Here is a 24,498-nt window from a genome sequence, read left to right as displayed (position 1 = left end):
TGCGCCCCACAGATCCAGCTTCGTGAACACTCGAGCATGGTGAAGACGTTCCAGTAGTTCCGAGATCAAGGGCAACGGGTAGTGGTTGCGGATCGTGAGCTGGTTCAGGGCTCTGTAATCATTGCATAAACGCAGTTCACCACTTTTCTTTTTCACGAAGAGCACAGGAGCCCTTGCAGGCGACGTAGACGGCTGGATGAAACCCTTCCTCACATTGCATTCCAAAAAGTCCCATAGGGCGGCCAGTTCCGGTTCGGACAAGGAATACAGGCACCCCGCCGGTATAGGGGCCCCTGGACCCAAGTCAATGGCACAATCATATGACCTGTGGGGGGGCAGTCGCTCGGCCTCCTTCTTCTCAAAGACCCCCGCAAAATCTTGGTATTTCTCGGGTAGACTGACTGAAGATTCCAGGGAGGGTGTCTCCTGGGCTGCAGGGATCTGTTCCAGCCAACAGTGCTCCTGGCAGTAGGGTGACACAAACAGCACCTCCTGCCGGGTCCAAGAGATGCAGGGGTCATGCTGGGTCAGCCAGGGCATTCCAAGGACCAATGGGAAGTGCGGGACGGCGACAACAAAAAACTGGGCGAGTTCCACATGGCCCTGGATCTCCATGGTCAGCACAGCCATCTGGTGGGTCATGGGGCCTGACTTGAGGAGCCGACCATCGATCATCTCCACGGGCCGTGGTTCATCCAATAGCTGCAGTGGGATCTGGTGTTAGGTGGCAAACCCCAGATCCATAAAGCTACTGGAAGCCCCGGAGTCTATCATGGCGCCGACTGACAGCACCCGGCCCTCCTGCCCCCTAATGGTAGCCATCACCAACAGTGGGTATCTTCTGGGTTCTGAATGGGGTGGGGTAGTGTTAGACCCTGGTTCTCCCAGGCTTCCGCCCCCAACTAAGCCTGGGAGTGTCCATTTCCCGACAAGGGGCCCCCTTGCCACTTGGCTGGGCAGCTACGGGCAAAATGGCCCCCTTGCCCACAATAGAGGCAGAGCCCAGCTGCTCTCCTCCGCTCCTTTTCAGCCACTGAGAGGCGTGGGTGGGCTCCCCCTAGCTGCTTGGGTTCCTCTGGGGGGCTAGAGGGAAGGGCCGCTGGAGTGGTTGCAGGAGCCGCTGGAGTGTCTGCAGGAGCCACCGGGGCAAATCCATAGGTCCAGTGCATGGAGCCCTGTCGAGCCAGTCTGCGGGCTGTCAGCCTGCCATCTATCCTGATGGCTTGCTCAATGAGTAAGGAGAGAGAGGCAGGCGGAGCATTCCGGGCCAGCTCATCCAGAATGGGGTCAGCTAACCCATAACGAAACTGGGCCTGGAGGGCACTGTTGTTCCAGGTCAAGTCCTGAACAATGAGCTGGAACTCTGTGGAGTAGTCAGCCACAGACCCCTTCCCTTGGTGGAGATGATGCATGCGTAGTTCTGCTGTCTCGGTCTTGACCGGGTCGCCCCACGTTGCAGTCATTTCTTTGATAAAATTGTCCAGCTGATTCAGGAGTGGGCTGTCCTGGAGTAAATAGGGAGTCACCCATTTCTGCGCCGGTCCCGAGAGCAAGCTGACCAGGAAAGCCACCTTCTGAGTATCTGTAGGAAAGTCTTCCGGCCTGAGTATAAAGTGTAATTTGCAGTTAGCTAAAAAACTCTCTAACAGACTTTTCTCTCCACTGAACTTCTCTGGTAGAGCAGCGAAGCATTTGCTCCGATGCGGGGGGGCAGTGGGTGGGCTGCCACTTGAACCTGCAACAGGGAAACAGCTTGTCCTAGTTGTGCCAGCTGGAGTTCTAATTGCTGGTTCTTTTGCAATAAATTCTCCATGTTTATCTTGTCAGCCAGGTCAATGATTAATCTGTCTGGGAAAGCTGCCAATGGCTGATGATAGATAAACACTAGAGACTCTCAGGAATGCAATTGGTCTTTATTAGAAAATATGAGCAGGCAGTAAAAGGTTTGGAATACAGGAGACGAAGGCAGGAATGGAACTGGGAGCCACTGGGAGAAAGCAAAGCAAGGGTCCAGGCTTACGGCAGGTAGGTTGGTCTGTAGCAAGTCCAAGGTCTAGGGCTTTGGCAGGCAACGTGGTCCAATGTCAGTCCAATGGTCAGCACAACGAGCAGTCAACGAAGTCCAAACACAGTCCAGGGGTTCAGCAGGGCAGGAGTAGGAAGACATAGTCACGGCCGGTCCAAGGTCAAGGCAGGAAGCAAGGCAAGAGTCTGAGTAGCAAGGCAAGGGATCAAAGGATCCAGAGACTGACGCTTTCGCCAGGTAACTCAGTTAATCTCTGACAAAGCTTCCTCGGCTTCCTGCCACGTATTTATGCTGAATCATGCTCCCCCAGCTGTTCCTTAATTGCTCAGCATTTTAGATAAAGCCTGTGGGAGCACCGCCTAGATTCTTTCTCTGCACGCTGCTGACTAAATGACAGAGCTGGTAAGCTTGCCTCCTCATCTAGGCTCTCTGGATTGGCAGAGGTCCCTGCTAGCACACTTGTGCCCGGCTTTTCCCCTTCTGGCTCTGCAGGAATCTCTGCTGGCCCAGACTCCATGCTCCCTGGGCTGGGCCCCTGGGCACTGAGTCCAGGTTCCTCCAATTCCTCATCTCCTGACTCCATGTCCACGCAGGGCATGACACTAGGCTCAAAATGACCCCTACCCACGACTCTCTAAGCACACCAAGTTTCAAATAGATAGCTTGAAAAACAAAAACGTTATCCACTAATCTTTTCCGCAATGCAATCCTATGGGCGAAAAAATACAAAATGGCAGGCGGATCGCTCCGCGAAAAGAGGAGCACTCTGCTTATGGTCGCCTCTCTTCGCCATGCTTCTCCAGCCCCCTGATTTGCTTCTCCTCTGCCTCAGGCGGAGGAGGATCACCCCAATTCGCTGTTACTTCTCCGATTCTAAGCGAAGCAGATCACACCCCTAATAGGTAGGATACATTTAATTTTACGTTCTATTAAAAGAAAAACAAAAAAACCAGTGTTCATATAACTCAGACTAAGGCCTTAGCTAGACCTACCAGTCTAGTGGGATGGAGGGGTGAAGATCCCATGATAGTTTCATGGCAAGATCTCCCCCTCAATTCACACACAGTGCATGATGACCTCAGAGGGAGAGGCATTGCACCCGCCATATTATTTTTTTTAGTTAAAGGGCTGGCAGTGCACAAACCGTCATGCGCAAAGGTGAGTTATTTTTTAAAAAATAATTACTTTCCCCACTTCCCCCTCCCAACCCCCAATGGGCACAGTGCTACTGAGGAGCGCTGCGCCCCGTGCACGGCTCCCAGCTCCTCACGAGGAATCATGAGGAGCCAAGACAAACTGTGGCGCCTGGCCACACATTCCGCAGTCTCAGGCTCAGCCCGAGACAGTGGAAAAAACGTGCCTAAAGGGGAGGGTGAGATCCCGGGGCAAGGGAGGGATCATCCCTCCCTAATCCCGGGATCCCCTGTGCATCATGTGGACACACAGGGACGGTCCCAGGGATTACCCTGGGATGTCGCCCCGTCTAGCTATGGCCAATGAGAGCAAAAAAGTGGTAAATTTAAAAAAGAAGGAAGAGAGATAGAAAATTGGTTGATTTGGTGGGCATTCCCAAACTTGCTCTCTGCTCCAGCTGGCATTTCTTCAGCCACCCTAGCTAGGCATTCACGAGGCTTGCGTTTTTGAGGGGCCATATCTCAGCTTGCTTGCTTGTTCCAGCCAGCAGCGACCACCTTGTTGTTGTCGAGCGACTCCCTCCCAGCCACAGCATGCCCAGGTCTCCAAAACAAGGATACCTCTTCAGGTAGTGGCTTTAAAAGTTGCTCAACTATATAAATTGTGTGTGTTTGTGTGTGTATTTTGGACTGGCATGTTTCTCTGCACTTCTGCTTTATGCCCAACTGGGAATTGCTGCTCTTGCATGTGTGTGTGTGTGGGGGGGGGGATTATTAAATTAATTGAAGTCTAAATGAAATGTCTCTAGCTGCAATCTAAGTCTAGTGGAGGGGTGGTAGATTGGATTTCATTTCTGGCTGCATTGATGAAATAAGTTGGCACTGGTTTTCTATACATTCTTTGGGTACTGATTATGATGAATTAATTGGGTGAGTGCATGCAGGGAATGGGCTTGCCTGGGTGTGTTTTAAAACAATTATTAGTGGGTGAGTATGTTGGTGTGTCTGGATTTGTATTTTATTTTTAGCCTTGGTTGTGTGCGTATGTTTTTTGTTGGTTGGTTTTTGCCTTGGTGCGTAGGTGGGGGATGATGATGATGATGATTGGGAGAGTATATGGGTGTGTGTTGTATTTTTAATGGCTTTTTTTTTTTTGCCTTGGGTGTGCATGTCTGTGTGGATTTATTATGTTGTTAAATGTTATTTTTCCTTGTGTGGGTGGCTGTGGATTATTATGATTTTGCCTTTCATGAGTGTGGGCTGAATTTTTATTCTGCTCCACCTGTCCACCAGTTAAGTGTGTGTGTGGAGGTTTCTTTGTTTTTGTCTTGGGGAGGGAAGGTTTGGAATTGTCATAAAATGATACCTCAGTAAGGTTTTCCATTGTATTGTGTTGTAACTGAATGGGTATATCTGAAAGTTTAGGCATTAGTTTTTTTAAGAGCATCTGGAATGATGGGACAGTTGCCTCAATAAAATCCCTGATTGTAGGCTTGTAAACAGTATAATATATTGGAGATATCTGGTTTTAGTAGTATTCATGTCAGCATACTAGCTGTATTTAATCTGCAGCTGCCATACACATTTGAATAACCAACAGCAAGAAGATGAAGATGGTGGTGTATGAAAATTCCCATGAGAAAGAGAAAAATTGCTTGTATCCAATGTTAGTCTTAAAACTATTAGACCCATTGAAATGAATGGAATGTAGACTCTGAATACAATCCATAGTTTTGAAAAGCAACTTTGCTTGTCTTTTGGCATGATTTGAAGGACAAGGATCACTGATTTGTCATTGTTCTACACTGCAATCATGGGCTACTCGTTCAGCTATACTCAATCTCCTCTCAGTAGCCATCTGTGCTTATCTTGGTGTGTTCACATTTTATTCTTAATTTTCTGCAAATAAACTGTTCTTGTGACATGGCAGCTGATGTCTCAAATGTTGTCCCAGAATTGTTCTGTCCCAGCAAGATAATTATATGCGTGTATAGCATGATTTGGCTTGACTTCTTTGAGTGTGTCTGGACCTCCTAGACACTGAAAGCATCTTTTTGGAGAGCACCTGTTGGTTGCATGAGCCACGAGGCCAGGTTCTGAGTGCATGGTTGTCCTTGACAGGAGAGGCTTGCACTTGCCAATGTAAGGTGAACAGATGTGAAGAGGCAGCAATCCTATATTCATTTATCTGGAAGTAAGTTTTATTGAAATCAATGGGACTTGTTTCTGAGGTTTCTTTGGGACCATGATTGGGATTTCTGTTTTCTGCACACTGAGGCAGGAGATATTTGGATAAAAGGACAAGATCCATGTCCAGCATTATGATAATAGGCATCTGTCCTGGCCTTTCTTTGTATTGCTACTGACCATGGTCTTGTTTACATGTCTAATGAACCAGAGACATAATGGCATATTTTAAGATTAATTTCTCACTAATAAACCAGAAGTTGTAACACTGATAACACTGGTTTATCTCACTGATAAACCAGAAGTGAAGTGTTGCTAGTGAGAAGTGACAGCAACAACCCTTTAGTCCATTTTGTTCCATGGCTAATGGTTGCAGGATAAAAGTATATTATATTCTTTCTGAATGCTAGGTTTCTAGTTTGTTGTATTAGATTTTTCTGCACTTGTCAACTGCTTCATTTGTTCAGTGGTAGCAGTATGCTGAATCTGTGAGTATGGATTCAAGAAAGGTGATGGGGGAAAGAGTGTTAAATGTTAGGGAAGGTGAGACTATGGTCATCCAGTGAAGGAGTTGCGGTCAGAAAAGATATTTGAGGAAAGGGGAGACTGTTTCACACAGAGCATAGCAAAAGCTTCAAAGTACATCAAAAGCTACAAAAGTAGGAGTGAAGTTAGTTTCAGATACATTGAATGTCTCACTTGTTCTTTATTCCAGTGATTTTAATATTAAGATGTTATGTAGAATAGGATTGTCTTAATTGTGTGCTGTGAAATTAGATATGTGACCAAGGCCATGTTTGGGTGGGCATGCCCCTTTGGGGGTTGGACATGTTGGTGGACACACACGGTTAGGGGTTGGACATGTAGGTGGGCAAACCCCCTTGGGGCAGCCATGTTGCACTCCTTTTTTGGTTTCCAAAATATGGTCAGCCTAACTTCATTTCCATTTGTTTTAGAAAGCACTAGAGATTTGTGGTATTCTTTTAATACCTTTTCATGTACAAATATACAAACAGAACATTTTGTGAGCAAACAGACTCCTTAAAATAAAATTAAAAAAGCTTGACAGCTGCTAATCCTACCCTGGGTTCTCACAGAGAGCAACTGTGCCTTAGGGATCCATCAGCCAATTCCAGGCCTCTGTCTATCTTCCAAATAGAGATTATAATTTCTCTGCAGCATCCACTAGCTGAATTGTGTCACCTTCAGGATGCCAATTCTCTCAGAGACAAGGTGGCCACTCACGAATAACCAAAAGAAGAAGACACCATTTTGAATACAATTTGCATATGCTGATTTATATTATAGATGCAAATTTAGAAGTTATTAGAATTTAAATAGAAATACAGTACATCTCAGCACAATATGGCAAACTTTGACCATGTGGCCTGTGTACATCCTTTCTGATGGTGCTTTATCTTTAAACAGCCCTTAAATTCAAATAGAGGATACCTTCAAATAGAGGATGGTCCTCTGGTCACCCTTCAAATAGTGCCCTGTAAAAAAAAAAAAGTCAAGAAAAGAAAGAGGGAAGAAAAGAGGTCACATAGTCACCCTAGGTTGCCAGTCATTAGGCCCCATTCATGGAATTTTGACAGTTTTCATCATAACTTTGAAATATTGACTTGACAGCTATGGAATGCTTGCCTGATGCAAAGGATTCTGGGATATGTTCTAGGCTAAACTGTCAGTTTACCCAGGGCACAGGTGAAACCTTTTGGGCCTGTCCATGGCCCCACATGAATTGAGAGCAACTAGCTCTCCACAGGAGCTGTGCATTGTGAGGAATGTTGAATACTGATGGGCAAGCTATCTTTCAGAAAGGTTTGTCCACTATGACTAAAGTTCCCGTTAAGGAACCCCAAATAAACATCCATGGCATTCCAAGTTTTCTTGCAAGTCCCATTTGAAAATCACTACTCTAGCCTCTGCTCTGCACAACAATCATAGAAGAACATTATCAGTTTCTATGTTTAATATATTACCAGTTATAATATCTTACACTGCATCGAGTTTGTGATAATGGCATTCTTTGTGCATAAATCAGGACAAAAAGAGCCGTACTATGCAGGAAGAAATGCAATTTTTGGCACTGAAAAATAGCATAGGTTCACTGAATGCAAATGGTAAATTTTCTGATCTGAATTATATTTTCCTTGCCTCCACTGAAAACTTCTCTGTGTAATTCTCATGAGAGATTATGTCTTTATATTCAGTAATTGGTGTTTCTGCAGTACAAAAAAGGCTCTTAGAAGTATGACAGGGTATTTTGATTAGATATTTACATGGAGATGCAGGAAACACCTGTAAATATAAGGCTATATATTCAATAGCAGCACAGTATTTTTTTAAAAAATCTATTCCACATTTAACTAGTTTATGTATTCTGAAGGTGCACCATTGCACTTAAGCAAAGTTTGAAGTGAATTTAGAGGAGCCTTGGGTGGAATATCTCTATAGGCATTTCGGAAGACCCTAAAAAATAATAATCTTATAAGCAGGGCCATGAGCCTCGTGTGGTGCAGAGCAGTAAAGCAGCAGTTTCTGCAACTGAAACTCTCCCCAGGGCCTGAGTTTGATCCCAGCGGAAGCTGGTTTCAGGCAGCCGGCTCGGGTCGACTCAGCCTTCCATCCTCCCGAGGTCGGTAAAATGAGTACCCATTTAGCTGGGGGAAAGGTAATCATGGCCGGGGAAGGCAACGGCAAACCACCCCGCTATAAGGCCTGCCAAGAAAATGTCAGCAAAAGCTGGCGTCCCTCCAAGAGTCAGTAATGACTCTGTGCTTGCACGAGAGGTTCCTTTCCTAGAAGGGACCTAGGCCCACCAATATAATATCTGGCTCCATGCTGGAGTCCTCATTTACAACGTTGGAGACCCAGGGTCACGTGACGCTGTGCGTCACAGTAACCCATTCAAAACGTTAGAATAATATCAGTGTAGATTCCCACTATGTACAGCCCAAGAGAATTTGTGTTCATTAGCCAACTTTTTTTTTCTCACAAGTGGTCATATTCTATTTTTATTTGTTTTTAAAGTGATTTTTAATAGGCAACCCTCTGTCGATGTTTATACATTGTACATAAATTAATAGAAGCACTATGATGGTGATAATGTATTGCATCGTTTCATTGATTTCTCTTCCCCGGTGAAGAGCTGTGTACAGGACATGCAGTATAGGATGAACCCATCCTTAGCCTGTCACTTTGTTTTCTGGTAAGAGGTGACCTGCTGACATTGTGTCTGTCTTGGTTACTAGCCCTGATGGTTATGTGCTACCTCCAGTATTGGAGGCAGTAAGCCTGTGTGCACCAGTTGGTGGGAGAGTGCTGTTGCACCATGTCCTGCTTTGTTTGTTCCTGGTCAACAGCTGGTTGGCCACTGTGTGAACAAAGTGCTGGACTAGATGGACCCTTGGTCTGATCCAGCATGGCTCTTCATATGTTCTTATGTTAGCATTGTCTAAGTGTTGAATGAGTTGCAGAGACAATACTTTATTAACAAGCCCTGTCCTGAATTTGCAATGCTTAGCCTTATCACTATGCCCTATTTTATAAATAGTAAGTTTTATTTTATTTTATTGCACACTGAAAGAGAGCTTTGTTAGCTTGTTACTTAGACAGAAACATGGCAGCAGAGGTTTTTCTCTCTCTTTGCTTCTGAATTTAGCCATTCGAAAGGGAAGAAGCAGAGTGAATACCTCTACTGTGTCCTGCAATGAGGGGACAAATATTCAAAATCCACAGGACTTGCAACTAGGGCTGTGCATGGACTCCCCGATTCACTTTGGAGGCTGTTTTGGAGCCTCCGAAACAGCCCTGATTCACCTTGGGGTGCTTCGGGGGGTGCCCACCTCACCATAGAGCAGAAGCCAAGGCGAGATTCAGGCCCTCCAAGGTGACTCGGCCTTTTCTGAGTGCCAGCTGTGCAGCTGGCACTCAGAAAAGCCTCCCTTGCCCCACTCTCCCTGCTTACCTGCTGCCATTGCCACCGCCACCTCCTTGCTCCTGCCACCATCGATGCTGCTGATGCCACCAACGAGAAGAATCAGGCCGTGATTTTAAGGTATCACGGCAGTTCTGATTAGTACCTCTATAGCCACCATAGTGTCCATAGAGGTACTAAACAGAGACCCCGCAATATCTTAAAATCGTGGCCTGGTTCTTCTCGGTGGCAGTGGTGATGGCAGCAGGAGCAAGGAGGAGTTGCAAGTAAACGTTCAGAGTGGCCCAGTGCCACTCCAAAGCAGCCCGAGGCACCCCGAAGCTTCGGAGCCGATCGGCTTTGGGGTGCCCCAGGCTGACCCAGATCCGCCTCGGAACTGAGGCAAGGCGGGCCGAATCAGCCTGCCTCACCTCAGTTTCGGAGGTTTGGCCGAGGCACTGCACAGCCCTACTCGCAACCGCATTCTACTGATGATGGTTGTTCTGCTTACTTTACAAAGAGTGATATAATCCAAAAATGGTGAAACTGCTAATGTTGATTGCTGGCAGGGTGTTCTTTTTAGAAAGTGCCAAAGAATCTCAGGAAGGGAATAATTGAGGGCACCTGATTCACTTCATAAATGTGCCTGTTCTCAGAAAATACTATCAGCATGACTCAGATGTGTACTGAACATTTTGCTACCAAACAGTTCTCTTCCCCCCTCCCACTTCCTTTTTTCATGTGTCTTAAATTACACAAAGGTTGGATATTGCTTTATTTTCCTAGCCATTAGGGCTTTATGGGCAGTCCCTGCTGGACATTTAATCTTGTGTTAATTATACATTAGCAGGATTAGCACCAATCAAAGCCTACGCATACGGCACTAATGGAACTTCTGAAGGAGTTCCGATTAGGGTTTGCAAAACGAAGGGATTTTATTAAAATAATAAAAATAGAAAGCTGCTGTGTGTCTCTTGGATAAAGCAGAGCGCAGAGCTGTGAGCAAGCCTGGAGAACTGTCGTTTCTTATATGATTATGGAAATTCAAAAAGCCGCTTTTCTTTATTCTTCATTACAAGCAGGGAATGGAAAATCATCACAAGCCTTGGAATAATGTTTAGGCAACAGGCATGAAAATCCATATTAGTGGTTCCTTTTATAACATATTTAATCCATGATTTCATCAATTCTGTCTAGCTGCTCACATTGTCAGACATGTGAGCTGATCTTGATGTATGGACAGGTTCATATGAGTGTAGAGAGTTCCTTAAGTAACTTGCTCCCAGATCTTTTAGGGCTTTAAAGGACAATGCCAGCACTTTGAATCTCACCCACAGAGAACTGATTGGCCACTGAGGGACTGGAATACTGGACTAGAGAGGTCATTCGTCTTTTCCAGCATGACTCCTCTTATGCTCTTATAGTCTTAAATAATCGGAATAACGGAATAACGGGCTCAAGTTAAAGGAAGCCAGATTCCGGCTGGACATCAGGAAAAACTTCCTGACTGTTAGAGCAGTGCGACAATGGAATCAGCTACCTAGGGAGGTTGTGGGCTCTCCCACACTAGAGGCATTCAAGAGGCAGCTGGACAACCATCTGTCAGGGATGCTTTAGGGTGGATTCCTGCATTGAGCAGGGGGTTGGACTCGATGGCCTTGTAGGCCCCTTCCAACTCTGCTATTCTATGATTCTATGATTCTATGAATCCTTTTCATCCAAAACTGCCTGAAGTTGAGATGCCAGCAAACACATGGGTGGGAAGAGATTTGAGCTCTTATAAAGTTCCCTATTCCCCTCCCTCTTTATGTCTAGTAATTCACTCTTCCATGCTTTGAAAAAACACTTACTGTATAATAATTTGGCAAGTGCATAACTAAAGTTACAGCCAATTTCTCAGCCACGAACAGTACACAGGATATAGAGGCAAGATAAACCGCATCTCCATTCTGTGCTAAAAAAAAAAAACCCACCTAGAAAACTCTTCTGTTCTATATGAAAAGCTGCCCTGTAGAAAATTCCCAACAAATGTTCTCTACATTTGCTTTTCCAGTGCTTATCTCTTATTTATTTATTTATTTATTTATTACATTTCTATCCCACCCAATAGCCAGAGCTCTCTGGGCGGTTCACAAAAATTAAAACCATTCAAAGTATAAAACAACAGTATAAAACCATAATATAAAATACAATATAAAACACAACCAGATAAAAACAGCAGCAATGCAAAATTACAAATTTAAAACACCAAGTTAAAATTTATTTATAGACTGTTAAAATGCTGGGAGAATAAAAAGGTCTTCACCTGGAGTCTAAAGGCATATAATGTAGGTACCAAGCAAACCTCCTTAGGGAGCTCATTCCACAGCCGGGGTGCCACAGCAGAGAAGGCCCTCCTCCTGGGAGCCACCTGCCTCACTTCCTTTGGCAGGGGCTCGCGGAGAAGGACCCCTGAGGATGACCTTAGGGTCTGGGCAGGTACATATGGGAGGCAGCGTTCCTTCAGATAGCCTGACCCCAAGCCATTTAGGGCTTTAAATGTTAATACCAGCACTTTGAATCGGGCCTGGACCTGGACTGGCAGCCAATGAAGCTGGAAAAGGACTGGCATGATGTGGTCTCGTTGGCTAGTCCCTGTTAGTAACCATGCTGCCCTGTTTTGTACCAGTTGAAGTTTCCGGACCGTTTTCAAAGGCAGCCCCACGTATAACACATTGCAGTAATCCAAACAAGAGTTATCAGAGCATAGATAACTGTAGCTAGGCTATATCCGTTCAGATAGGGCGCAGTTGGTATATCAGCCTAAGCTGAAAAAAGGTGCTCTTTGCCACTGAGTTCACCTCTGCCTCAAGTGACAGTCTCTTCATTATTTATGTTCAGGACCTGATATTCAACAAGTAAAAGGAGGCATAACAACTTTAATGCAAAAAGGAAGAAACATATTTACAGTAAACGAAGTGTGTGTGTGTGTGTGTGAGAGAGAGAGAGAGAGAGAGAGAGAGAGAGATCTGAAAACGCCTGCCTCTTCAACGTCCCCAAACTACGTCAACCATGAAAAACAAGTCTAAAAATAAATCTATTTTGCACCAACCAACCAATATCCTCCTTCTGGGAAAGACTGAGTGTCTTTCAATTAACAGATTTTATTAAGTCCAAGGAAGATCTGTGAATTATGCAGATTAGAAGAACAAACCCATTACAGGAACTCCCAGGTGCTAGAACAAGGCAACTAATAAGCGGTTAGCCAAGGGAATAAATTCTTCAAAATTACATGATCAGGAAGAACAGGCGCAGTGAAGCAAAGGGTACATCAAAGCAAAAGACATTGTGGTTTAACAGAAGAAGATATCTCATTTAACATTAGTGAATGGACCTGGGTTTGCATGAAGTGCCAGCTGCAGGTTTTTGGGGGTACTTGGGCAGGACTGTGCTCTCCCTAATAATTTCTAGCTTTCTTCATCCTAAGGGCTTGGAATGGTTAACACTAAGGCCAGAACTTCTGTCAAATCATTGTGAATGTGGAATAAAAAGCAGGAAATAATACTATGGGAGCGGTATACAGAATGGGCTCCATCACACCAGTGTTTTATCGCACTGTCATCCTGCTTTGTTTATTATTTTGCCCTGCGACACTCATACAACATCGTCCCTGTCCTGCAGTTGTCCCGCATCTTCCCTTCCATTTCCCATCTTTTTCTAGAGCAGCGAAAGTATGATTTATTTTCTCCATGCAAAATAAAAGCGCCCCTCTGTCCCCATGTAATGCCGTCCTCGCACTATGTTGCTTTTTGAGGGGACGGTCTTACTGATGAAAGAGGAGGGTGGGGCGGTTTCCCCCCAGCTTACTGAATTTGTCGCTTAAATGAACAGACTTGTGCTGAGCTGGTCAAATGTACTTTTGCTGCTGTAACCCCACCCTTATTGCCCGCAGAAAGGGCACCCAGCCGATTGAATGCTGAATCAGTAAAACCCTAGACAACAAAACCACGGGAAGGCAACCATGTCTATAACCCGACAAGAGCCAATGAACTGGAGAGGGAAGGAGAAGGGGTGGGTGCAATAGCAGTAGAGCAACAAGTGAAAAGAGAGTTCACCAGTACAGCAATGAGCATGAAAGGGACCAGCGCTTGCTGTGCTAATGAAACTATGGTCAAAATCGCGGGTGCATACCAGGGGGGGAAAGTGGATGTGATGGAGCTCAATGTGTAATGTGTCCCAACAGTTGTCAGTGCACTTCAATACTGCTATAAAGCAGTAACATTGATCTAGCCTAACACAATTGTCCAGATAGAGAAACTTTTTTTTCGGTTGAGGGCCACATTCTCTTGAGGATGGTTTGTTGGGAGCTGCATGTTGACAGTGAGTGGGGTTAATGTCAGCAGCCAGACACAAAATCAAGTGATCCACCCTTTTTCTCTTTCTGCCACTCTTCTCTCTCTCTCTCTCTCTCTCTCTCTCTCTCTCTCTCTCTCTCTGCCATCCCCTTTCCTTTTTCTCCTTTCCACACAGCAGTCTTCCAGAGAAGGGATAGATTGCTCTTGCCAGAGCTCTGAATTGATCACACCGAGGGCTGCATGAAGTTAGGCTGAGGACTGCATGAAGTTAGGCTGAGGACTGCAGGTTGCCCACTCTTGCAGTAGTAAAAACAAAAAATCCCAAAGCCCTGATCAAATGCCAGTGTTAATAATACTAAACTAGTATGTAGAGCTAAAATGACTTGATACTATATGGAAGTCATCCAAAATCTGGTAGACGTGCCCCTTTTAATTGAGGCTGATTTGCCCCTGAGAAGTGCCTGGGTCCATTCTATTTAACCTTCAGTGCCCAGAGAACCTGAGCATCAAAAGATAAATCTCAGTCAAGAGTTCCCTTTGTGCTTGAAGCACAGGAAGCTGTGCACAGGCGAACATGGTGTTCTTTTTATTCACAATAGAGCCGAGGGTACTAGTTCCTGGAAAACTGTCAGCACATTTGAACTTTTAGATCTTCTCCCCATGTGAAACCATTTTAGATGTTAATTGTCCATAGTAGTAACCTGGTTACACTAACTCCCGTAGGGAAACATTGTGCATATACCAGATCAGTCAGTACAAAACCAACCCCTTTGTTTTCATTCTATAACCATCAACTGAACTCCTTGTTCTGGGGTTTATTATCCACCCCGTTCATTTGAGGCTGGACTCGGAAGCATTATAGGAGCTGCTTCCCCACAGTCTGGTTTCAAGTGGGGATTTCCATCACTATGAAATCTGGCGCAAAAAGAAATGTACACAATTTGTAGCTGCAATTTGCACAAATTACAGACAAAGTTTGCCAAAATTATGCAAATTGCAACTGCAGTTTGCATACATTTCTTTTTTATCCAAATAAACAAAACAAATGGAAAATCCATGCAGTGGCCCAACTTGATATAGATGGGAGTCAGGCTAGTGGGGAAATGAGCCAAAGTCTGGGGGGCCAAGCTGATGAAAGCTCAGCAAACTCCACCCCCTGGATGGATTCTTCCAACATCCCTAGGGCTCATCTACACCAAGCAGGATATTCCACTATGAAAGCAGTATGAAAGTGGTATATAAAAGGCAGGAGACACACTACTGCTTTATAATAGTATTGAAGTGCACTGTCAACTGTTGGGGCCCATTGACACATACCACATACCGCATTCATAGTGTTATATCCTGCTTGGTGTAGATGTGTCCTGGGCCCCAACAGTTGTCAGTTCACTTCAGTACCACGATAAGGCAGTAGCGAAGATCCTGCAGTGCACTTCAATACCGCTCTAAAGCAGTAGTGTGGCTCCTGCCTTTTATATACCACTTTCATAACACTTTCATAGTGGAATATCCTGCTTGGTGTAGCTGAGCCCCTAGTTTCTGCAGAATGGGGTGGTCATGAGGTAGCAAGAGTCTTGAAGTGGTAGAATGTATTTTGTTGGAGGGATAAATTACATTTTTAAATACTTCCCTATATATATAAAAGCACCTCCCCACCTTGAGAAAACTGCCACATGACAGAGTAGGATAGGATAGAAACTGATATGGTTTTGGTTTTTGGTTTCTATATGCAGGAAGCTTTTTTTACATAGGGGAGTCTGAAGACCACTCTAACCGCCTCAGGATCCTACCATCCTATTCATGTGTAGGCCAGTCCTGAAGCTTGACCCAGGAATCTTTTGGGACTTCTGCTAGTGAGCTACCTGGGATAATGTATGCTTAGACCTCTGAGTTTTCTTCAGGCACAGAAGGGAATGGTGCTGCTCAACGTTTAACTATTCCAACTGGCAGACCATATGAAGTTTCAGGATTGGCCTAGCCAGATGTAAATACTATGAGCTTGGTCTTATGCTTTTACCTAGTCAAAGAGCAGTTCCACCGGTCAGCTCCAGTTCCAGTATCTGATCTCAGAAAACCTGCAGGGTCATCTCCAGGGTTGAGCAGGACTTCAATGTATGGCTCTTTAGTGACATGCATATACACACACTTACCCAGCGACAGCACTCCCGCAATTAGCACTGGCCGTGTTTCTGTGATCAAAAGTGGGGGGCAGCCATTTTAATTTTCCGCAATGCTCCTCAGTGATGCTACATCAAGGCATTGTCAGAAATGAAAATTATGTCCACTGGGCAAAATATGAAATGGGCTCCAGGGCATTGGGACCATGACACTGGCCCAGGGATGCTGCATGGTACCACCAACATTCTAGGGAAATTAGTTGTTAGTGAAAGCTTACCTTATCCAAACATTATTGTATTGCAATGTATCGTTATCTTTTTGCAATATGTGTGATATTGTGACTCTTAAGACCAGAGCCTTATCTTAATTGAGTATATACCATTGAATATACCTCTGCAATGAGCAGGGATTCCATGGCAGGTAGACCAAGGACCCTCAAGTTAAACTCAACATAGAAAGACTTCCTTCAAGTTGAAAGGTTTGAAGACCTTTCTAGAGCAGGGTCAGGTAATCTGTTGGTTTGTTTTCTGTCAAGGGCCACATTTCCATATGGGCAATCGGTCAGGGGGCACATGTTGGCAGGGCCAAAGCTAAAAGGGGGTGGGTCTGCTGTTTGTCCTTCTCCTTTTTCTCTCTTTTTCTGCCACCCCATTTTTCTCTCTCCAACTTCCTCTCCAGCAGGCTGGCAGGGAAGTGACAAATTGCTCTTGCCAGGGGTCTGAACTGATTGCATGCTGAGAGCTTTTGAAATTAATCTCACAGCTGCATAAAATTAGGCTGAGGGCCCCATGTGGCCCTAGCACCACAGCTTGCTCACTCCTGGTCTGGATTCTCTAGAAAATTGAAGTTGATGGAGAGCATGACAGGAAACCTGTCCCAAGACAGACAGAGAGCTCAATGTAAGTCCTTGTAGCCTTTGAACAATGCATCTTTTAACTTGTGCACACCCTTATATCTTTTGAATGAGAATCTAGTTCTTTGGATTCTTGTGTACATTTCTGAAGAACTCTTTCACTATAAAGAGGTTTCTCCTCCCTGTGAAACATCATCACAGGGTCCTTTACTGTATCTCACTATAAAATATGAAAGGAAGCCTCTCCCTAGGGTTCAGTGTAAGTGTTTCTGTCTTTTGAATAGTGTATCTTTTTATCACGTGTAAACCTTTCATATGTCTTGAGCAAGAGTTCATTTCCTTGGAATCTACTCTCATCAACTTTATTCACATGAATTTTCTTCCACATTTTTTCCATCAGAAATTGTGTGTATGTGGGTGTGGGTGTGTGGTCTAAGCAGAAATGCCATCAGCACAGGTCCTTCAGCCATTTGAAGTATTTGCCAAGTAAATGGAATGCACACGTAAAACAAAGACATATTCAAACCCACCTGTATTAAACTTCCATCTATGTTCAGAAGTGTATATCAAATTTCCACTTAACTATGAACACACCTATGCAGCAGCACTCTATAAATTAGGTGATCTGAAACCCTTCTTTCCTGTCACAGTGGGACAAAAGGGTAAGTTGAATTCAGAAATTACAACATGACTGCAATTAGCATTTAGCTGTCAGCCTTACCAGTGGAAACTTGCATTGCTGCTGTTGTTGAGATATTTCTGTTCAGCGTCTCTTGCATTGACCTGATTCCAGTTGGTACTACTGAGTTCTAGAGATTATAATGTATATTTCCTCACTTTCTTTGCCCATGATGAACATAATGAGAACAACCAAGCTTCAATAGGCAAAACAAAACAAGTGCTTGAAATTTCACAATTAAGAACCAACAGTTTTCAATGTATCTTAATGGGTAATGAGTAATGGGGTTAGTACCATTTTACGAGTAATGATGTCCATTTTAAGTACTTTTTTCTTGTTATAGAGGGTCAAAAATGAGACTCTTGCGCCAGTTGCTTCATGTGGCTGTTGTAGCAGCAGTGTTTTCCCTGTCGTGTCTTGCGCAAGAGAAATGTGCGGGGGTTCCAGGAATTCCAGGGACTCCGGGGGCTAATGGGTTGCCTGGAAGAGATGGACGGGATGGCATGAAAGGAGATCCAGGACCACCAGGTATTTGCCTAATACACAGTGCAATATATTTGTAATAAAGCCTGATATCAAGAATTGCTGTTACCAAACTAGTGTTGAGTCTTATAGAGACTTGGGGTCTTGCTAGACCTACCTGATAATCCGGCCGGGAGTTGGGGTGAAGGCGTGCTGCAACTAGCACGCGCCATCGCCCTTTTCCACACATAAGACACGTCCGCCATTTTTGTTTAGGGTTAAAGGACCATGTGCGCAGGAGCGCACCACCGGAGAAGGTAAGTGTTTTTTAAAATAAATATAGGGTCCCCGCTCCCCCTGCCCCTGATTCCCCCCCCCACATAATGCCTGATGCCCCCCCTGGCCACTCGCTCACCTGTCCTCCCCCCTCCCCAATGCCCTGTCCCCCGTCCTTCTTTCCCCCCTCCCCGATGCCCTGTCCCCCGTCCTTCTTCCCCATCCCCCGTCCACCATGTCTGTGCTCTGTCCCCCGTCCTTCTTCCCCCATCCCCTGTCCGCCCTGTCCGTGCCCTGTCCCCCGTCCTTCTTCCCCCATCCCCCGTCCGCCATGTCCGTGCCCTGTCCCCCGTCCTTCTTCCCCCCCTCTCCTGCTGGGTCCGGCCTTTCCCCTGGCCCCTATCTCCCCCCCCGTGATTCCCCCCAGCCCGATGGACACAGCGCTCCTATGGAGTGCGCGGCTTCTCCCGGCTACTCGCAAGTAAGTGAGCAGCCAGGAAAAGCCACGGAAGTAGCTAGAACATGGAAGTAGCTCAGCCTGGGGCTGCAGAAAAGCCGGGCCATAAGCGAATCCGCTTATCCCGGCTTAAGGGAGGCATTAGCCCGGCCTGACCCCAGAATCCCCTGCGCGTCATCTGGATGCACAGGAGGGACACTGGGCCTCACACCGCACTAACGCCTGGTCTAGCAACGGCCTTGCTTGAGGATTGGTTCATACGAGGACTCCAATTAGAGGTAATGAATGAATCCTTAATGCTAAATGTGATAAGCCATCACAATTTGACATAGTTAGAAAAATAAAATACAAGTTTTTTAAAAAAAGCTAAATGGAATAAAAATAGATAACTGAAAATAAAATAAAAATAGTAAAGAAAAATACAAAAATATAAAAATCGAAAGTCACATTAACATAAATTAAGAGCTCCCCGGTGGGGTAGTAGATCAGCACATATAAAAAGGGCAAAATCTCCAGCTCTTCATTACGAAACTTGTAGATGGTCTTGGTGCCTAGCTCTTAACTTACTTGCAGCCAAGGCAAATTTTGCAACCAGAGCAGTAATAAATGCAATATTGCCAGCCAGCAAGATACAGATTTGCTCAAGGGAAGGTCGGTTAGAAAGATAACGAAGAATGTAATCGGATGTAATGTCCAATTAGAGAATCAGGGGAAAGTAAGCTCCTTCACCTTTCTTGATGGCCCCCTTGGCTACTGTTTATAGAAAGCTATGGGTGGGGAGCTGATTTATTGAGGTATGGGCTAGGGGTTGGGGCTCATGGAATTCATTAGGGACCCCCCTATCCCCATGTCACCCCCCCCAATTCAAACCATAATTCATAAATGATTGCAGTAGCATGAGAACAGTTTCCACGTGGTGTCATCTCACACCTCTCCAGTAAAATCTAGATTAGGCCTGTCTAACTAATACTGTCTGAGTAACTCATCAAGATGAATGCAGCACACCAGCCATGAATTGCGACCTACAACAGGCTTAATATATTTCCTGGGCTTGTGGCTTGCCTGGAACTGTGAAAATAGAAAGGTTGCCAAACACTTGCTAGGCCACATTCCGTGGCTGATGATCTTTGTTTGGCTTTGTGGGTCTTAAATTGTCTCCTGCTGGACATCAATAGTCTATGCAACTGCCAGTAAGTGTGTGTTCCTTGATGAAGTACAATGTGGTTGGATGAGTTATAAACACCACTACTTTGGTTATTCAAGGGAATGATTAACACCCCCCTACACATGCGGGGGTTAAAAAACAAAAAGAAAAGAGTTTCCATTGGAAAAGTTTCCATTCCTTTTTTTACCCTCATGGAGGGGGGAAGATTTCTGGAAGCAAACGGAAGGATGTTGCAAAAGTTTAATCCTCCTCTCCTGGTGTGCAGTGCTCCTGACCTGAATCAAGCCCACATACACTCTAGAGTTTTAAAAAAGATAAGCTTCAGCTACACCCTATGCACTTAACATAATGTGTAGTAGTTTGATGCTTAGATTTCTCAAGAGGGACTCATCTCTAACTTTTGTACAACTGTTAATAACTATGAATATTTGAAGAAGCTTGTTAATCTTAAATACAGCTCTCGGGTGCACTGTTGGTTGTACCAGAATGGGGCACAAATGAACATTCTTCAGTATTTGCAGTGTAGATCACACAAGTGTTTCTGTTTTACTTGTTGGAAGCTAGACTTTCCCCTTACATTTATATTGTGCTCCAAATAGAAGTTAAGAAACAGGGATTCCCATTGGTGTACTAATTGGTGCCCACATGCTAAACCTATAGGACACTGAGTAATCCTGTTTTAGAGGTCAGGGTCTAGCATACACTCTGATGTTTGTTGCTGGCTCATGCTTCCAAAGAGATGAGTATACAATATGAGTTATTCAATCTGCTCCCTTGAAGGTCACTCTGAACTTCTCCTATAGTGTACCATTGAAAAGAGTGTGTTGCAATTCTTTATTCTTGCATCTCCTTCTAGGTCCTATGGGTCCCCCTAACGGCCTACCTGGTGCGCCTGGAAGAGATGGGCTTCCCGGTCCAAATGGGCTGAGAGGTGAACCTGGAGAGAAGGGAGAAAGGGGGCAGCCTGGACCAGAAGGTAAAAATAATTAGCATCCATGTAATTTAGAGGCATTCAGAACTGCTGCTTCTTTGCATAACATTTACACCACCATCAAGGAAAATATGGAAACCGCCTATCATGAAGGCTAGCTTCATTATTACACCATTTCCACCATGTAAATTGGTGTCATTCCTTTTTCATTTGTAATTCTGAAAAATGTGGTCATGGCTACTACCATAGATGGCTTTACACTTCATCAAGGATTAACACTCATTCACTTACTTAACATTGGTTAAAAGAAATTGTCTAACCCTAACCCTAAAATTAAACAAACGAGGGAGGTGAGTTGTTGTTATTTTGATGCTCTGGGAATAAACACTATGATTAACATTTGGGGCTTTCCTCTAACTGAGTTTCTTCTCTGAAGGAGGCTTGGAAGGCGGCAACAAGGGAGAGGGTCTTCTCAGTGGTGGCCCCCGACTACGGAACGAGCTCCCCACTGAGGCCCGCCTCCTGCTGCCACCACTGTCATCTGTTCAGTGTCATGTTAAGAACATCCTCTACTCCCAGGCATTTAATGGCATTTGATTGGTGTACTTATGTCACCTGTCTTGAACAGATCTGTTATTGAAATTTATTGAAATTGCTTTTAGCTATTTAAACTGTTTTATATTTTGTATGTTCAACTGTTTTTTCAGCTATGTTTTATTTGATGTTGTGGTGTACTATTTCAATATTGTAGTTTGTATTTTATTTCTGTGTTGAATTGTTGTGAGCTCCCCAGAGCGCCTTGGCTATTTGGTGGTATAGAAATTATATTGATGATGATGATGATAAATACTACCTCAGAAGTGATTTTTCAGTGGTTATTGTTGAAGACTAACCAACGTGTAACTATTTTAATAGAAAGGTGGAATACAGAGAAAATAAATAAACCTCTACTGAAATGTAATATAAAACTATTTACACCCAAAACATGAAGTACAGTTCAGCTCAATTGTTCTCTTATTATATGTGCAGGCCGCCCTGCTTTTCTTGATCCTGGAGTGCAGGAGGTCCTCAGACATCTGAAGCAAAGAATCATGAACCTTGAAGGAGGTAAGCTCACTGCTTTTACTCATCCTAATACTGTTGCATATGCACAGAATAATGTGTGAAACCCTGGGGGTTTCCAGATGAAGAGGTCCTAGGGCTAGTCATCAGAAGGCACTGGGCAACAATCTGGTCTTGTCAGATAGTCCACAGCAGGGGGGGAAAGATGGCGGAAGTGCAGGAAAAAATGAGAGGGCTACAAGTTGAAGATGATGTCTGGATACTTTGTTAAGTTCCATGAATGAGACAGAGTGATGGCAAGATAAAAGCCTCATCTGGGGGCTCGCCCTATGCTGCTTGAGTAGCTTTGGCTGCAGACAAGGAGTAGCATTTAAGAGTGTTGGAAATGGTTTGAAAGAGGCTTCAGTTCGCATAGTGGCCACACATTTTTGGCCTCTAGGGGGCTGTCTATATGGCTTATTTGCCCCATGGTGGCTGCACGTGGCACTGCGCTGGTTATATGATGCAGCCACCAACCCACAGCCACCACAGGGCAAATCATCAAAGTTGCACCTTAAAAGGTTGGAGATTTACCCCGACTTTTCCCTTTGGAGCAAGGTCATCATGGCCCTTCCACCACTCCAGTGTCAAGCCAGGAGCAGTCCAGGATGGATGACAATTCCTGATTGGTCACTGGAAGCTCAGGAAGAGGGAGGAGGTGGGCTCCAATACCTAGATGGCCAGAAAACCCCATGCTCCCTGCTGGCATGGGGATTTGCCACCCTGCAACAGTGATGCCATGGGGTTTCAGCAGGCTGGAGCAGCAGAGCAGTGCTATAAAGACAGCCCCTCTGTTGCCTCTGGTCAAGCAAGTTTGACAGATTTTTGAAACAACACAGAACCCTGTTTAGCAAATGTGAGTCAGATGAGTATCAAGAGCAGTAATCCCTCTTTCAAACAATATTCAATTCTCTGAAACAGGTAACAGCTATTGCCTCTCCCTTCTTTTAAAAATGAGACATCACAAATTGTTATCTAAAAACAATAATATTTGAAATATTAAACACTCTAAAGGAAGGGAAACTTCATGGCTCTGGTCTTGGTTGTATGGTATTCAGTGTTTTATCTTTCTGAAATAAGGAACATCCCTCGTGTTTTGTAGAACTGTCATGTTTAATTTTTTACTAAATAAATTAAAAGTTTCTGGCAGTACATTGAGATAGTAAGAGTAAATGCTGGGATATGTGAGGAGTTCATTCTTTGCAAATTCTGATAAGAACTGACCTGATCTGTACATTTTGGACTAATGTATGAATCAGAATTCAGCTACCACCAGAATTCACACTTTCTGAACATTTTGACAAAGTTCTCAGCTCAAAACAAGATCTCAAAATGTGTTTTAAAATCTGTACTTTGAGAGGAAAATACATTTTAGAAAGCCCCCTGCTGATGAATGCAGAAATGGGATCTATAAATTCATGAATAAATACATGTGAAAGTAACATGGACCAGAAATTGGTTGATTCACCCTTCCCTCGTATTTATATGTATGTCTGTCACTTGGTTGCTTTGAAATCAAGTGATGTCTTCTACATACTAATTTTAGTTGTAGTACTACAAACTGGATAACAAGGTGTTTTCTTGTTTTGGCAGCCCTGGCTTTGAAAGGAATGATAAAGAGAGTGGAAAACAAGATACTGGCTACTAATGCGAAGACAGTTGATTTTGAAACTGCTCTCCAAACATGTCAGCATTCGGGCGGTTCCATTGCCAGACCCATGAACGAGCAGGAGAACGAGGCTGTTTTGGATATTGTGAAAGAGAACAACCAATATGCTTACTTGGGAATCAAGGAGAGTTCTGTGGCAGGACAATTTGAGTATTTAGATGGGATGGCTGTGAATTATACAAATTGGCGTCGCTATGAACCAAATGGCAAGGGAAGTGAAAACTGCGTGGAGATGCACACTGATGGAGGCTGGAATGACAAAAAATGCAACCAGTATCGTCTCATTGTGTGTGAATTTTAAACACATCCCTCCATCTACACTACAAGACTGAAACCAGAGTGTCATATAGCCATGGCTTCTGGGAATTGTGGTTCTGCGAAGGCATTCAAGGTATCTGTCAGAAAAGTCCCACCCGCCCTCTCAAAACTACAATTTCCAGGGTTCCTTATGGAAGCCACGATCATCTTAACTGATACAAAGACAACTCTAAAGTAGTAATATAAACACTGCAGAATCTGTTTGTTGTGCCCTGTAGTGTAATAGACATGGTGTGTGTGTGTGTGTGTTTTACCTAGATCTGGCAAGAAGAATGAAGAAAATTACAATTTCCAGGCTTCTGGCTGCTCATAATGAATTTAAATAATGTTTTATAGATCATTAAAGCCATATCAGGCTGCTGGATTAAAACTGATCAATATGAAATATCATTAAATCAGTTCAAAATTGGAGCTAAAACAAACCAGGGGGGGGGGGGGGAATGAATCTCAAATAAAAATTCAAACATTTTGAAAGCAAGAGTGAAGCTATGGATGTCCCGTTGTGATTTCTGCATGAATTTTGGATTTCAGTAGAATGGTGTATTTGGCAATATTCCAGTGTCAGTCACAAAGAAGTAGATCTCTGAGTATAAATGTCAAAACGTTTAATAAAACAGCCTGTCTAAACTAGACAAAAGAATCATTGAGCATGGTTCAGAGTTATCTCCATGTGGTGTTGTAGTTCTCCCCCTATTCTTATCCTAGCATGGTCACCTGAACTCCAGCAAACCATGGTACACCTGGGATCCAGAGACTGTAGCCACAGGACTATATACAGCAATTCCCCATTTCAGTCACAAGAGCCCTTAGCCAGCAAGCAGGGCATTAGAGGCCTGAAGCTCCCGGCCGAATAGGAAGGGCCAACAA

The 24,498-nt window shown here is 44.4% G+C and overlaps 1 protein-coding gene across 4 annotated transcripts; it reads left to right on the top strand.

The window, feature by feature from the left end:
* Window positions 1-1,873: 1,873 nt before the first annotated feature.
* LOC134403075 (pulmonary surfactant-associated protein A-like) lies at window positions 1,874-23,903 on the top strand. Of its 4 annotated transcripts, none has more exons than XM_063133150.1 (6): window positions 1,943-2,025; window positions 3,704-3,788; window positions 17,596-17,780; window positions 20,469-20,588; window positions 21,573-21,650; window positions 23,238-23,903. In XM_063133150.1, the coding sequence occupies exons 2-6, from the start codon at window positions 3,754-3,756 to the stop codon at window positions 23,612-23,614; spliced, it is 795 nt and encodes a 264-aa protein (XP_062989220.1). In that variant the 5' UTR covers window positions 1,943-2,025; window positions 3,704-3,753; the 3' UTR covers window positions 23,615-23,903. The 4 variants fall into 4 exon arrangements, with proteins under 4 accessions (XP_062989217.1, XP_062989220.1, XP_062989219.1 ...); XM_063133149.1 differs by lacking the exon at window positions 1,943-2,025 and adding an exon at window positions 2,035-2,263; XM_063133147.1 differs by lacking the exon at window positions 3,704-3,788 and having other exon boundaries at window positions 1,874-2,025.
* The last annotated feature ends 595 nt before the right edge of the window (window positions 23,904-24,498 follow it).

Source organism: Elgaria multicarinata, chromosome 8, assembly GCF_023053635.1.
Source record: "Elgaria multicarinata webbii isolate HBS135686 ecotype San Diego chromosome 8, rElgMul1.1.pri, whole genome shotgun sequence".
Classification (NCBI taxonomy): Eukaryota; Metazoa; Chordata; class Lepidosauria; order Squamata; family Anguidae; genus Elgaria; species Elgaria multicarinata.
The sequence above is the reverse complement of the archived record's forward strand: the minus strand, read 5'-3'. Positions and strand labels throughout refer to the sequence as shown.

What these genes read in the sequence shown, in the direction of transcription:
- LOC134403075 (XM_063133147.1), top strand. Translation starts at nt 1,901, where the DNA reads ATGCAATTGGTCTTTATTAGAAAATATGAGCAGGCAGTAAAAGGTTTG. An exon ending in AGGGTCCAGGCTTACGGCAG is followed by an intron (nt 2,026 to 17,595) that starts GTAGGTTGGTCT and finishes TTCTTGTTATAG; the next exon opens with AGGGTCAAAAATGAGACTCT. An exon ending in AGGAGATCCAGGACCACCAG is followed by an intron (nt 17,781 to 20,468) that starts GTATTTGCCTAA and finishes ATCTCCTTCTAG; the next exon opens with GTCCTATGGGTCCCCCTAAC.